Below are 14164 nucleotides of genomic sequence, written 5' to 3' on the forward strand. Positions count from 1 at the left end.
TTGTTCGATAGTCCGAAGTGTTCGATTGTTCCGTTGACACGGCTCCCGTTTTTTTTTTGCTCGTCATGTTACTTCATGACACGTTTAGGGCAGGTCGATTTTTATTCGAACGTCGATTGTTATTAGATTGTTATTTGTTACTACGAATAAATCGACAATCGATTGTTGATTCCGTCGATTGTCGATTTATTCGATTGTTTTTTTTAGAACAATCGCCCATCGCTAGACTACCTACTCCGTCTGTGGACAATGGACATGACATATTTGACATATCACGTCACAGAACACCTTTACTTATCACGTAGTCTGTGTAAGGGTGAACGGTATATCGAAAATTCGAAACTTGTATAATATCGGAACCATAATACCGATATTTAAATCGATATAGAAATCATTTCCAAACGAAATTATCCTTACGATTAAAAAGATTGAAATATGGATATCGATTTATTTTTTAATATTTTATGGTTATAAAAATAGCTATGGGCCAGCCTTTCGTAATTTTTAACGATACACTTTGATTTAACGTATAGTTCCTATATAGGTTACTATAGTCTTTGGTATAGACGTTGCTTTATAGTTCGGAAAAGTTGGCAACACCAATCCCTGTATACTTGTATATTTTATGTTTGTTGTGATATTTGTGATGGAATATCAATACAATACTAATACATAGCTAAATATAAATGTATGTGTCGACTGTAGGTAGATAATTTCTTGCACTCTGTGACTTTATTGATCCACGGCCCGACAGTCGGTTCAAGTTAGTGGCTAGTGCTGGAAATAGAAATAGTATCGCAGGTCGCAGGCTCGTCGGGCACCGGCTAATCTTTTTACTCGCGGCGGTCGCCTCCTAGAACTTCAGGATGTCGAGTACCAGCGACGAGATGGACGACGACGCCAAGAGCACGGAGACGAAGTACCACGACGCGGTGTTCGCGGAGCTGATGAGCGAGTGCAAGAACAACGACCCCGACGCGCGCCTCTCCAACGGCCTGCGCCAGAAGCTCGAGAGGTTCGTGGAGTTGACCCGGGCTCGGTATCCCCTTCTGTACAAGTGTCCTTCTAGGTATTTCGATTTAAGCATGACCTATAGTGCAGTTTATTTATTTCAATACTTTAACTAGAATAACACAGCTAATGATAATTGCGACGCAGTATTATCTGGCATGTTGTGTATAAACGCAAAAATATTTTACTATTTTTAAGCTTCATCGGAACTAAAGTTTTATGAGCGAGCCATAATGTGTTGGTTATAATAAATAACAAAGAAGGTCACATCTTGATTAACTTGCATAACATTTTGAATGTAGAGTAAGGGTTTCTAGTATGACTCCTTTTTAACGCTATGAACACCTACTTCTAACTAATATTATTAGGGAGAGGTACGTGTAGGGGTTTGAAGGGTATGGGTAAGGGAGATATATTTTTCTTGGGTATTCCAGTTTAGTCCTCAGGGATAGCCATGCATCTTTAACCGACTTCAAGTAAGAAACTAATCTTATCTGGGGTTGATTATACATGTCTGTGGGCACAGTAGCCACTTACCATCAGATGGACTGCATGCTTGTCTGCTACCCTGATATTACAAAAAAAATGTTATTAGTATATACTGAGCAGAGATAGTGATCATTAACATCATGTAAAGTTATGAATTAAGATAAAATGTGTTGAGTTGAAGTGGTGATAAGCTTAGTGCTTAAAAAATGACCTCACAATAGAGGGGTCCGAGATTCATATCTCAGTCAGATTCTATTTATTTCATTTGTGCTATGCAAAGAAGTCCTAGAACTTAACAATCATGTAATATATCAGTTGAACAGGAGACAAGTTGTTATAGTTTTTCCAAAGATAATATGGACCTCTCTTGTAGAATAAGAGACAGGAACACATAAAATACTGAGCCCTTTGTTACAACATAACAACACGTTATTGCTCTATTACACCAACATGGATGTAACGTGCCAGAAGCGGGGAGAGGTCTCAATTAGGGGGCAGAGGCAAAATCGCAAAATCAAAGCAAAAGTAGCAGAGAAACATACAGTGCACCTGATGTTAAGTAGCTACTGCCGCCTACTCCAGACCTTAGACAAAAGCAGATTCTCTTCTGAGGTCGACCACAGATACACAGTAATTTTGAAGGTGGTAGAACCCTTTGTGGTTCGACTCCGGCGGCACCACCGCCACACCTATTTCTACCTAATAACAGCAGTGTTAGGCGCTGCTGTGTTCCGGTTTGAAGGGTGTGGTAAGGGAGACAGACTTTTCCGAGGCGTTCCAGCTTAGTCCTCAGGGGTAGCGGCGCATCTGTGGCCGACCTCAGGTAGGAATATCTAATCCTATCTGGGGTTGATTACAGATGTCCATGGGCGGCAGTAGCCACTTACCATCAGGTGGACTGCATGCTCGTCTGCTACTCTCATATTATAAAAAAAAAAAAAAAAATCCCTAAGGACCAATTTGGAATGCCTCAGAAATGTATGTCTCCCTTACCACCCCTATCAAACCATAACACAATAGCCCTTAAAACTGTTGTTAAAAGGCAAAAATAGGAGTGACTATGGTGCCACCGGAATTGAACCGCTAAGGGTTCTACCACCTTTAATTGATTGTATTTGTATTTTGATTTTGTGTTTGGGTTTTGTATTGTGTAATGTGTATTTTATATAGGGCGGACTTTAAAACTTAACTTGCGCCAATGCCATGCTACTGGACATGACGTCCCAAAGTGTGATGCTACTTCCTATTGTATGCGTTTTAGCTCTAATGTGTTTTTTTTACTATAAGATATAAAAACATACATCTTTTGCTGTTTTATGTAGAAAACGTAAGTATATCGTGCTTCTGTGCTGGGCGAGTGAGATGATAATTGTGCGCAACAGTGCAAGTTTCTTACGATATTGTTAAGTTATAATATCGTGAGTCATACTTGTGTACATAGTATAGGCGTTTCTCAGTAAAATGATCAGCAACGGCTTTCCGCTAGTCGCCCGGGTATCCTGTCGATGCGATCGATACAGCAAATAGAGCGCGCTGCCCTTTGCGCGCGACGAACGGGCGGGCGCGGGGAGCGGGGCGGGGCGCGGGGCAAGGTCGCGGGGAGAGGGGTGGGGACGCGGGGAGCGGGTCGGGGGCGCGGGGCAAGGTTGCGGGGAGAGGGGGGGGGGGCGCGGGGAGCGGGCGAGGGCGGGCTCGAGCGAGGTCCCGGCCGTGACGAGGATCTTTCCGAGGCGAGCCGCGCTGCAGATCGCCCTCCTCCGCCGGTGCTTGTGATACCAGGATAAAATGGACGCCTCCTTGTTTTGTCTTAATCAAAACAAAATGGCGGACGAATCTCACGGCTTTCAATATACATCGGATTATGAAGTAAACGTTGAAAATAATTCCCAAAACGGTATGTTATATAATTATATCTTCAAAGCTACATTTTGTGTTAATTATAAGTTGGTCAGGAAACTTTTTACAATTACGCATTGCTGCCGCCCCGCAGTCATTTAGACTTAAAGTTTAAAATTAATATAAACAGCGAATGTCATTTCATTTTACTATGAAAATAATAGTGTAAGTGAAAAATGTATGCCTGAAAATTTTTGCCAGTTCATTACTGGCAAAAATGTTCAGTCCACTCGTTAGGCTCGCTAAGCGCACTGCGGTGTATACTGATGCGTCCGTGTGCTCGCAGCATGCGTCCGGGCGAGCGGCGCGCGCTGGTGGGGCGCACGCGCGACGGCTGCGCGCCGCTGCTGGTGGCGGCGCGGCGCGGCAACGCGGAGGCCGTGGACTATCTGGTGCACGTGTGCGCCGCCGAGCTGGAGCAGCGCGGCGTGTACGAGGTGGCCGAGGACCGCAGCCGGCACGCCGTCACGCCGCTGTGGGTGGCGGCCGTGGCGGGCCGCGCGCGCGCGCTGCGCGTGCTGCTGGAGGCGGGCGCGCAGGTGGACGCGCCCAGCGACACCGGCTCCACGCCGCTGCGCTCCGCCTGCTTCGTGTCGCACGTGGAGGTGGCCGAGCTGCTGCTGCGCGGCGGCGCCGACGTGAACCGCGCGAACCACAACGGCGGCACGTGCCTGATCAACGCGGTGCAGTCGCCGCGGCTGTGCGCGCTGCTGCTGCGCGCGGGCGCGGCGGTGGACGCGCGCGACGCGCAGCTGAAGACGGCGCTGCACTACGCCGTGCAGGAGCACCGGCTGGAGACGGCGCGCCTGCTGCTGCAGCACGGCGCCGACCCGCTGCTGCGCTCCGCCGCCGGCGACGACGCGCTGCGCATCGCCTGCACGAAGGGCGCCGGACAAGTACGTACGAGGTTGCAAGGAAAACCTCACTTGCCATTGTGTTCTTCGACTCTTCGGTTTTGTCGATGGAGATTAGTTAGCCATCATCGATTGATTCAGTGATTTAATAACCACTCAATTATCGATGAGTTGAAGGTTTTCTTTCTGGAACTTATACTATATACTCTGTGATGCTACAGCTTATGCAAAATATAGCCTATTTCGGTGTAGAGACTACTATATACCGCCACTAGACGAGACGATATCACTACATGAAATGTGCAATTATACTTGTATGATGTCAGATAATGAAGATGTTACTGTCGCGCGGCACGTACCCGCTGTGGCGCGTGGCGGACGCGTACGAGCTGCTGGGCGCCACGCAGCTGGACGAGTTCAACGACGTTAGTGCTGCGCTCGTCTCCTGGCGGCAAGCCACCGGTGAGTCTCCCCCCTCCCGTCACACTCGTTAATCGCATTGCTGTAAATACTTAAACAAGTATGATACGCTCATAAATACAGGGTGAATTTTTAAAACGGGCCTTCAGGGCCAAATCCGAAACTATAAGGATTAGCGAAAAATGCTGAAAGGAGTTACGAGGCCGATTTTGATAAAAACTAAAACTGCATCATTACTTTTTTAAAATAACTTTTTCCCTAGTCGGGAATCGAACGAGTTCATTTTGAAAAAAAAAAGCACCCTCTATATTATTCCACTATCTGATAGTGTTGCTTATAAGGATCAAAATCTGGAAAGTAATGATAAATGACAAACTAAAGGAAAAGCCTCAAATTTAAGAAAATACATATTTTTTCATATTAATTTGGCAGTTAAGTTCCCGCCATTCATCAATTTAAATATTTCGTGTATTAACATTTTTTTGGCTCAATGTTTCTAATCATTCGAAATGGACGTTTTGTTTCCCAATAATTTATATTTTTATGTCCGATTTAGCTATGGGCGGAGTTTCGTTTAATACAGATGTAAAGTTGACATTTTGCGAGAATTACTTTTTAGAGTCAAATCCGAGTGATTACTAAAAAAAGAGATATAGAAAATCATATTTAACGTTGAAACGAAGTTTTAAACAACAAACAATAAGAATTTACTATTAAATCAGTTATCTATTTTCATTAAAAAATAAATCCTAAAAACGGCGGTAACTTATTTGCCAAATTATTACTTTCTCATACTAAGCCGTATGTCATAGTCATAACATCGAATAATTAGTTGATTAACCTTATGTATGACTTATGTATGTTTCTAAACAATTATACATAAATCACTTGTTATGTATAATCCTTAAGGATTAGTATGCCGATGTATGGAAAAATACGTATTTTCTTCAAATTTTTCCTTTTCCTTTAATTTGTCACATAACATTACTTTCCAGAATTTGATCTTTATAAGCGACACTATCAGATAGTGGAATAATATACAGGTGTCTTTTTTTTATCAAAATGAACTCGTTCGATTCCCGGCTGAGGAAAAAAATATTTTAAAAAACTAATGATGCAGTTTTAGTTTTTATCAAAATCGGCCTCGTAACTCCTTTCAGCTTTTTTCGCTAATCCTTATAGTTTCGGATTTGGCCCTGAAGGCCCGTTTTAAAAATTCACCCTGTATAGATAAAACTTAAATATAAATTGCTGTGGCTAGAATTAGCGGTGGCTAGATTTTTTATGGGTAACTGTATTCGCTACTATAATAAAATACTCGACCACATCTAGAAACTCACAGAAAAAAAGTTTAAACTTGTCATTAAACAAACACTATGTAAAAAAGCGTACTATGGGCTGAGTGATTATTTGACTGATAAAACGGTGATCGAAGTAGCCTCAGCTCCACATGTACTACTAGGTTAAGAGCCATTGTATGAGACATTTTTTTAAAGATGTGTGTTATGCAGTTTCTTTCGCCACTTATTTTCCATAACGAAACACCTCGTGAAGTGGGGGTAGCCGGATTAACTTTCAAAAAGTGCCCTGGAAAGAATCTATTTTGAATAAAAAATGTTTGATTTGATTCGATTCGATTCATACATGACCGGTGAACGTCGTGCACGCAGCGCTGCGGCACTCGACGGAGCAGTACGAGGAGAAGCGGTTCGCGGACGAGGCGGAGGAGGCGGAGGCGGGCGCGGCGCTGGCGCGGCTGCGCGCGGGCGCGGCGGCGGCGCTGGGCGGCGCGCGCGAGTGGCGCTCCGTGCGGGAGCTGGACGCGGCGGCGGCCGACGCGGCGCTGCTGCGCGCGCAGGCGCTGCTCGTGGCCGCGCGCGTGCTCGGCGCCACGCACAAGGACGTCATCTTCCGCTTCATGTACCGGTGAGCGCCGCGCCCTCCCCGACCTCCCCGACGCAGCCTCGTACATTACTTAGATAAATTGTTGCGATTACGATGATTAGTCGATTTTATATAGAGTTCCGTACCCGAAGGGTAAAAACGGAACCCTATTACTGAGACTTCGTGTCTGTCCGTCTATCACAGGGCTATATCTCCGGAACCCTAATAGATAGACACATGAAATTTTTACAGAGGATGCATAACGGTGGCCGCTATAACAACAAATACTAAAAATAAAATAATGTTGAATATTTAAGGGAGTCTCCATACAACAAACTGGATTTTTCGATCTAACTGTTAAACCGTACTAGGAAGACGGTTGAATCTTTTACAATCCATTTACTATATATAACTGGTATTATAATAAATACAAAAAAGAACTATAAAACATATTTTAATTTTTTTATACGTTGTTTACGTATCATTCATCATCTCCCCAACACCATCTATTATTATGTCATATAACTAAGTATTGTTAAAAATAATAAAATTAATAAATATAAATAAAAAATGATGAATATTTGGTGGTATGGAATTTGTTGTTGTGATATGTTTGAATGTTTATTTTGAAATTTTGAACGTCAGCGGCGCGGCGTACGCAGACTCGTTCCAGTATCAGCGATGCATCGAGCTGTGGACGTGGGCGTTAGAGGCGCGGTTGACACGAGACTCCGTGCTGTGCCCCGGTACGCTTTCTCCATATATATTCAACTCTGTATAACAAAATTAGGTAGAGGGTACTTTTAACGTTCCGATTAATAAAGGTTAGCACGTTTATAATAATCTCACAGGTGCGATTTAAAACATAGTAGAAAAATGTAAATATTGATTAATCGACAAGTATCTGACATTAAATATAAAATAAAATCAGGCCGTATTTCACAATGTTAGGATATGAACTAGATTTCGTCAGTTACAGTAACTGCGCGCGTATAGCCCGCTCTACATTCTCGCGAGAAAAGCATGAGAAACGTGAATGTGGAGCCGATTCAAATCTGGTTCAAATTATCGTTTTTCGCGTTCTCGTGAGAATGCGGACCGGGTTTAACAATCGAATATATAAGTTTTATTCCCCCGGCTACGGACGCACGCTGAGAACCTCCGAGGACACTCTAGAAACGTGAAGGTGATAGCTTTCTTCCCTTCTCGTTTTCGCGCTCGCCTGTTCTCCGATCGGTGTCGGTATTTTTGCCCGCTTCAAAGGGTTTCTCGGGCGAGAAAAGAGAACGGTATTACATTCTTCTTCGGTCTCAGTGCGACCATAACATCGTATGTCGTCGTGTAGATAAAGCCGCTGCACTGACGTCCGTTCTGAATGTCGGTCGAGAATGCGAATAAGCGGGAGTCTGTAGCCGGCTTTGCTATAACAACGAGTAATGAATGTGTGTGTATGCGTGCGGGGTGCAGAGGCGGTGCAGACGGCGAGCGCGCTGGCGCGGCTGCTGCTGGACGCGGAGGGCGGCCGCCTGGCGCGCGCGCGCGGCCTGCCGCGCTTCGCCGACGCGGCGCGCGCGCTGGAGCTGCTCGCCGCCGCGCTGCTGCGCGCGCAGGCGCTGCTGCTGCTGCGCCCGCACAGCCGCCCGCAGGTACCGCACACCCTCACAGGATACAGTGAGGCTGCCGCGCTTCGCCGACGCGGCGCGCGCGCTGGAGCTGCTCGCCGCCGCGCTGCTGCGCGCGCAGGCGCTGCTGCTGCTGCGCCCGCACAGCCGCCCGCAGGTACCGCACACCCTCACAGGATACAGTGAGGCTGCCGCGCTTCGCCGACGCGGCGCGCGCGCTGGAGCTGCTCGCCGCCGCGCTGCTGCGCGCGCAGGCGCTGCTGCTGCTGCGCCCGCACAGCCGCCCGCAGGTACCGCACACCCTCACAGGATACAGTGAGGCTGCCGCGCTTCGCCGACGCGGCGCGCGCGCTGGAGCTGCTCGCCGCCGCGCTGCTGCGCGCGCAGGCGCTGCTGCTGCTGCGCCCGCACAGCCGCCCGCAGGTACCGCACACCCTCACAGGATACAGTGAGGCTGCCGCGCTTCGCCGACGCGGCGCGCGCGCTGGAGCTGCTCGCCGCCGCGCTGCTGCGCGCGCAGGCGCTGCTGCTGCTGCGCCCGCACAGCCGCCCGCAGGTACCGCACACCCTCACAGGATACAGTGAGGCTGCCGCGCTTCGCCGACGCGGCGCGCGCGCTGGAGCTGCTCGCCGCCGCGCTGCTGCGCGCGCAGGCGCTGCTGCTGCTGCGCCCGCACAGCCGCCCGCAGGTACCGCACACCCTCACAGGATACAGTGAGGCTGCCGCGCTTCGCCGACGCGGCGCGCGCGCTGGAGCTGCTCGCCGCCGCGCTGCTGCGCGCGCAGGCGCTGCTGCTGCTGCGCCCGCACAGCCGCCCGCAGGTACCGCACACCCTCACAGGATACAGTGAGGCTGCCGCGCTTCGCCGACGCGGCGCGCGCGCTGGAGCTGCTCGCCGCCGCGCTGCTGCGCGCGCAGGCGCTGCTGCTGCTGCGCCCGCACAGCCGCCCGCAGGTACCGCACACCCTCACAGGATACAGTGAGGCTGCCGCGCTTCGCCGACGCGGCGCGCGCGCTGGAGCTGCTCGCCGCCGCGCTGCTGCGCGCGCAGGCGCTGCTGCTGCTGCGCCCGCACAGCCGCCCGCAGGTACCGCACACCCTCACAGGATACAGTGAGGCTGCCGCGCTTCGCCGACGCGGCGCGCGCGCTGGAGCTGCTCGCCGCCGCGCTGCTGCGCGCGCAGGCGCTGCTGCTGCTGCGCCCGCACAGCCGCCCGCAGGTACCGCACACCCTCACAGGATACAGTGAGGCTGCCGCGCTTCGCCGACGCGGCGCGCGCGCTGGAGCTGCTCGCCGCCGCGCTGCTGCGCGCGCAGGCGCTGCTGCTGCTGCGCCCGCACAGCCGCCCGCAGGTACCGCACACCCTCACAGGATACAGTGAGGCTGCCGCGCTTCGCCGACGCGGCGCGCGCGCTGGAGCTGCTCGCCGCCGCGCTGCTGCGCGCGCAGGCGCTGCTGCTGCTGCGCCCGCACAGCCGCCCGCAGGTACCGCACACCCTCACAGGATACAGTGAGGCTGCCGCGCTTCGCCGACGCGGCGCGCGCGCTGGAGCTGCTCGCCGCCGCGCTGCTGCGCGCGCAGGCGCTGCTGCTGCTGCGCCCGCACAGCCGCCCGCAGGTACCGCACACCCTCACAGGATACAGTGAGGCTGCCGCGCTTCGCCGACGCGGCGCGCGCGCTGGAGCTGCTCGCCGCCGCGCTGCTGCGCGCGCAGGCGCTGCTGCTGCTGCGCCCGCACAGCCGCCCGCAGGTACCGCACACCCTCACAGGATACAGTGAGGCTGCCGCGCTTCGCCGACGCGGCGCGCGCGCTGGAGCTGCTCGCCGCCGCGCTGCTGCGCGCGCAGGCGCTGCTGCTGCTGCGCCCGCACAGCCGCCCGCAGGTACCGCACACCCTCACAGGATACAGTGAGGCTGCCGCGCTTCGCCGACGCGGCGCGCGCGCTGGAGCTGCTCGCCGCCGCGCTGCTGCGCGCGCAGGCGCTGCTGCTGCTGCGCCCGCACAGCCGCCCGCAGGTACCGCACACCCTCACAGGATACAGTGAGGCTGCCGCGCTTCGCCGACGCGGCGCGCGCGCTGGAGCTGCTCGCCGCCGCGCTGCTGCGCGCGCAGGCGCTGCTGCTGCTGCGCCCGCACAGCCGCCCGCAGGTACCGCACACCCTCACAGGATACAGTGAGGCTGCCGCGCTTCGCCGACGCGGCGCGCGCGCTGGAGCTGCTCGCCGCCGCGCTGCTGCGCGCGCAGGCGCTGCTGCTGCTGCGCCCGCACAGCCGCCCGCAGGTACCGCACACCCTCACAGGATACAGTGAGGCTGCCGCGCTTCGCCGACGCGGCGCGCGCGCTGGAGCTGCTCGCCGCCGCGCTGCTGCGCGCGCAGGCGCTGCTGCTGCTGCGCCCGCACAGCCGCCCGCAGGTACCGCACACCCTCACAGGATACAGTGAGGCTGCCGCGCTTCGCCGACGCGGCGCGCGCGCTGGAGCTGCTCGCCGCCGCGCTGCTGCGCGCGCAGGCGCTGCTGCTGCTGCGCCCGCACAGCCGCCCGCAGGTACCGCACACCCTCACAGGATACAGTGAGGCTGCCGCGCTTCGCCGACGCGGCGCGCGCGCTGGAGCTGCTCGCCGCCGCGCTGCTGCGCGCGCAGGCGCTGCTGCTGCTGCGCCCGCACAGCCGCCCGCAGGTACCGCACACCCTCACAGGATACAGTGAGGCTGCCGCGCTTCGCCGACGCGGCGCGCGCGCTGGAGCTGCTCGCCGCCGCGCTGCTGCGCGCGCAGGCGCTGCTGCTGCTGCGCCCGCACAGCCGCCCGCAGGTACCCGACACAAATATTGTTTAATTAACGACATTGAAAGAGATGAATATGCATTTTTTTATGCACGAAGTTTTCTTCTGATGGTTTTGTGAAGTAATAATTGCATACTTTATTGTAAATTAGTTCGATTTTTATTATTATACTTATTATTTTTTCTTATTTTTATCTTGTTGTCTAACGTCTTATTCTCACTTTGTAAATTATGTATACTATTTTTCGAATGGACACTGTATTGTTATTAAAGTAAGATTAAGTTAAGATTAAAGTTACTTCGCAACAATTCACTACAAATATGTATAATGGAATATATTTTAAATCATGCAGTATGTACCACCCTCCTTCCCATGAGGGATGCGTGCAGGTGCCAAAAAAATACCTTAGTTTAAAATATATAATATCATACATATTTGTAGCGGATTGTCGCGAAGTAGTTTTAATCTTAACTTAATAGCATGGATTTCTGCAAAGTAACGCTTGATACAAGTAACTATGATCTATGATATAGTCTACCTATGATATGATCTATGTTTTTTTTATATTAAATCTGTAGGGTGACATTCTATTTGTGAACCTAATAAAATAAAAAAAGAAAGAGTAAGCGATATATCACGAATCGTTTGCGTGTGGTGCCGACAGCTGGAGTGCATGGACGGCGCGGTGCGGTGCTTCATGCACGTGTTGGCGGCGTGCGCGGCTGCGGCGCGCGGCGCGGCGGCGCGGCGGCGGCTCGCGCGCGCGGTGCGGCGCGTCCTTGCGGCCGACGTGCGCGCCGCGGCGGGGGACTCGCTGCTGCACCTGGCCGCCGCGCGCCTCGACCCCGTCGCCTCCACCTACTTCGCGGACGACGACGCCGCGCCGGTACGTCCTTGCGTCCGAGTGACCGCTCCGTTTGACTCGGGATTGACATTTGGGTGGTTAAATACAAAACAATAAAACGTTTTGCATATTTTCTATTTATTGTGGTATGTAGCGTTGCGTCCATATCTACACTATAAGATCGCACACTTTAAGACGTGAAGACGTCAATCTACTTTTAATTTCAGTTTTCAGGATTTCCTAGTCATTACAAACGACTTCCTAGTCATTAATAATAATCGACGTATAGAATATCAACTCTAGTTTAACTCTCAAATATAGGTATTTTATTAAAGATAACAAATGATACAAGTATCGATGCAACTATCCCGCAGATGGAGAGCGTGTTCCCGAGCGCGAGCGTGGCGCGGCTGCTGCTGCGCTGCGGCGCCGACGCCGCGCGGCTCAACGACGCGCGCTGCACGCCGCTGCACGTCGCCACGCTGCCGTACAACTTCTGCAACGAGGTAACCTTCACGCGACGTGTTAGTTCAGGATCGATCCACACAATGTTCCATCCAAGCGAGGCGTTCGTATTTAAATCTGCCGGGCGCGCAGGAGCTTGTCAAAAGACAGCGTCACATGTTTCCAAATAAGTTTTCTCAACAACTTACATATATGTAAGAGCCGAACTGTAACTCTCATAGCACGGCCACTCTTTTCTATGCCAAAATGATATTACAATCGTAACGTTACAATGGAAATGTTAAAAAATCAATAGTCATCAGTGCGTGTAGCGGGTGTGCGTGCGTGCGCAGGTGGTGGAGGTGCTGCTGGAGGCGGGCGCGCACCTGGACCAGCCCAACGCGTTCGGCGACAGCGCGCTGGAGCAGCTGGCGCAGTGCGCGGCGTCGCGCGTGCGGCCGCTGCGGCACGTGTCGCTGGCGTGCCTGTGCGCGCGCGCGCTGGCCGCGCGCCGGCCGCCGCCCGCCGCGCTGCTGCCGCGCGCGCTGCACGAGCTGCTGCGCCGCCACCGCCCCGCGCGCCGCCAGCCGCCGCCCGCCCCGCCCGCCGCCGCAGACACCGCCGCCGCATAGACGCTGCCGGCGCGTACGGCGGAGATATCTATACGACTTTCAAGATCTCATTATTTTTTAAATTTCGTTTATATGTCAGCAAAATTTGGAAGACTTTGTATTTGGTTTGCACCATTTGACTGTAACGTTAAGCCCGCTCCACACTTTCGCGATTTGTATCGACGCCACATTCTAAACTAGAATTCTCGTGCTTTTCTCACATTCTCACGAGAATGTGGAGCGAGCTTTTTTAATAAAAGTGTAATCATACGTCAAATCTACAATTAGATATCAAGGCAACGCATTAATTGCACCAGTTGAAATAACGTCCTAGCTGTCGTTGTCGTAGCTTCCGTAACAACCTCATTTCGAAAAAGTAGTGAAAGTGACGTTAATGACATATCAGTAATTAAACTATCAATATAGTCCGAATAACTTTTCAGAGCGTGTGTAGCTTTGGCGCCACTGGCGATCATAATTTTCCTAGGTAGTAAAAAAATACTTAAGTTGAAATTTTAACAATAAATTAATAAATACAATTAATATTTTATATAAAACTGAGACTCTTTAATATATCATGTTAACAATTATTATTAATTTTATTGACAACAACCAAAGGTCTTAGTTTTTAAAGTCGGCATTTTATTAAATTATTCTAAAAACTGCCACACGCACAAAAAAGCACGGATATCCATTACATGTCAGTAACATTTAGGACACTTACTCGTAAATAGAATTAGACGTTGTTTCAATCAAAAATGTATTAGAATGTGTTATCAAATCAGTTTTAATCTTAATTATACTATTTCTGTAATGAAATATTGATCTATGGCGATATTAAGCTATAAATATGGGACAAAACCATCAATCTACCGACGGATCGACGTTGGAGCTGTGCACAAAACCATATTAACTACAAGCACTACAAAATGCAGTGTTTCAACGGCAGCAACACTGCGAAATCTGTCAGTTGGAAATGAATAAGCACGGAGTGCGTCACGAAATTTCCCCAATTACGCATTCTGTATATTACACGAAAGGTGTCAGCGTGCTTTTCCCCTGTTAGAATTACAGTAATATGTAGTAATGGCTTATACGAATTTAGTAAAATGCAAATCAAAATATTTTAAAGATTGGCATGTTTAATCAAGACACGTAACAATCGCGTTACTAAGCAACTTCGCATTTGAACATCTTTGGGAATATGACGTCTTTGTACATTATTTTCGTGAATGAAACCCTACGTCTTGTATTTATGCCAATATTAAAAAAAAAATACCCTAGATTATTTCACTAGCAA

General features: G+C 50.8%; 1 protein-coding gene across 1 annotated transcript; it reads left to right on the forward strand.

The window, feature by feature from the left end:
• The first annotated feature begins 339 nt into the window (after positions 1-339).
• m-cup (ankyrin repeat protein mann-cup) lies at positions 340-13454 on the forward strand. The gene is made up of 10 exons (XM_073076032.1): positions 340-1015; positions 3683-4292; positions 4577-4712; positions 6341-6596; positions 7200-7300; positions 8022-8358; positions 10861-10993; positions 11630-11851; positions 12184-12315; positions 12607-13454. Exons 1-10 carry the CDS (start codon positions 867-869, stop codon positions 12883-12885), a joined length of 2355 nt encoding a protein of 784 aa, XP_072932133.1. The 5' UTR covers positions 340-866; the 3' UTR covers positions 12886-13454.
• Positions 13455-14164: the final 710 nt, after the last annotated feature.

This window comes from Epargyreus clarus, unplaced genomic scaffold, assembly GCF_041222505.1.
Source record: "Epargyreus clarus isolate Ecla_fem2 unplaced genomic scaffold, WU_Ecla_fem_2.2 ptg000002l, whole genome shotgun sequence".
NCBI classification, from domain to species: domain Eukaryota; kingdom Metazoa; phylum Arthropoda; class Insecta; order Lepidoptera; family Hesperiidae; genus Epargyreus; species Epargyreus clarus.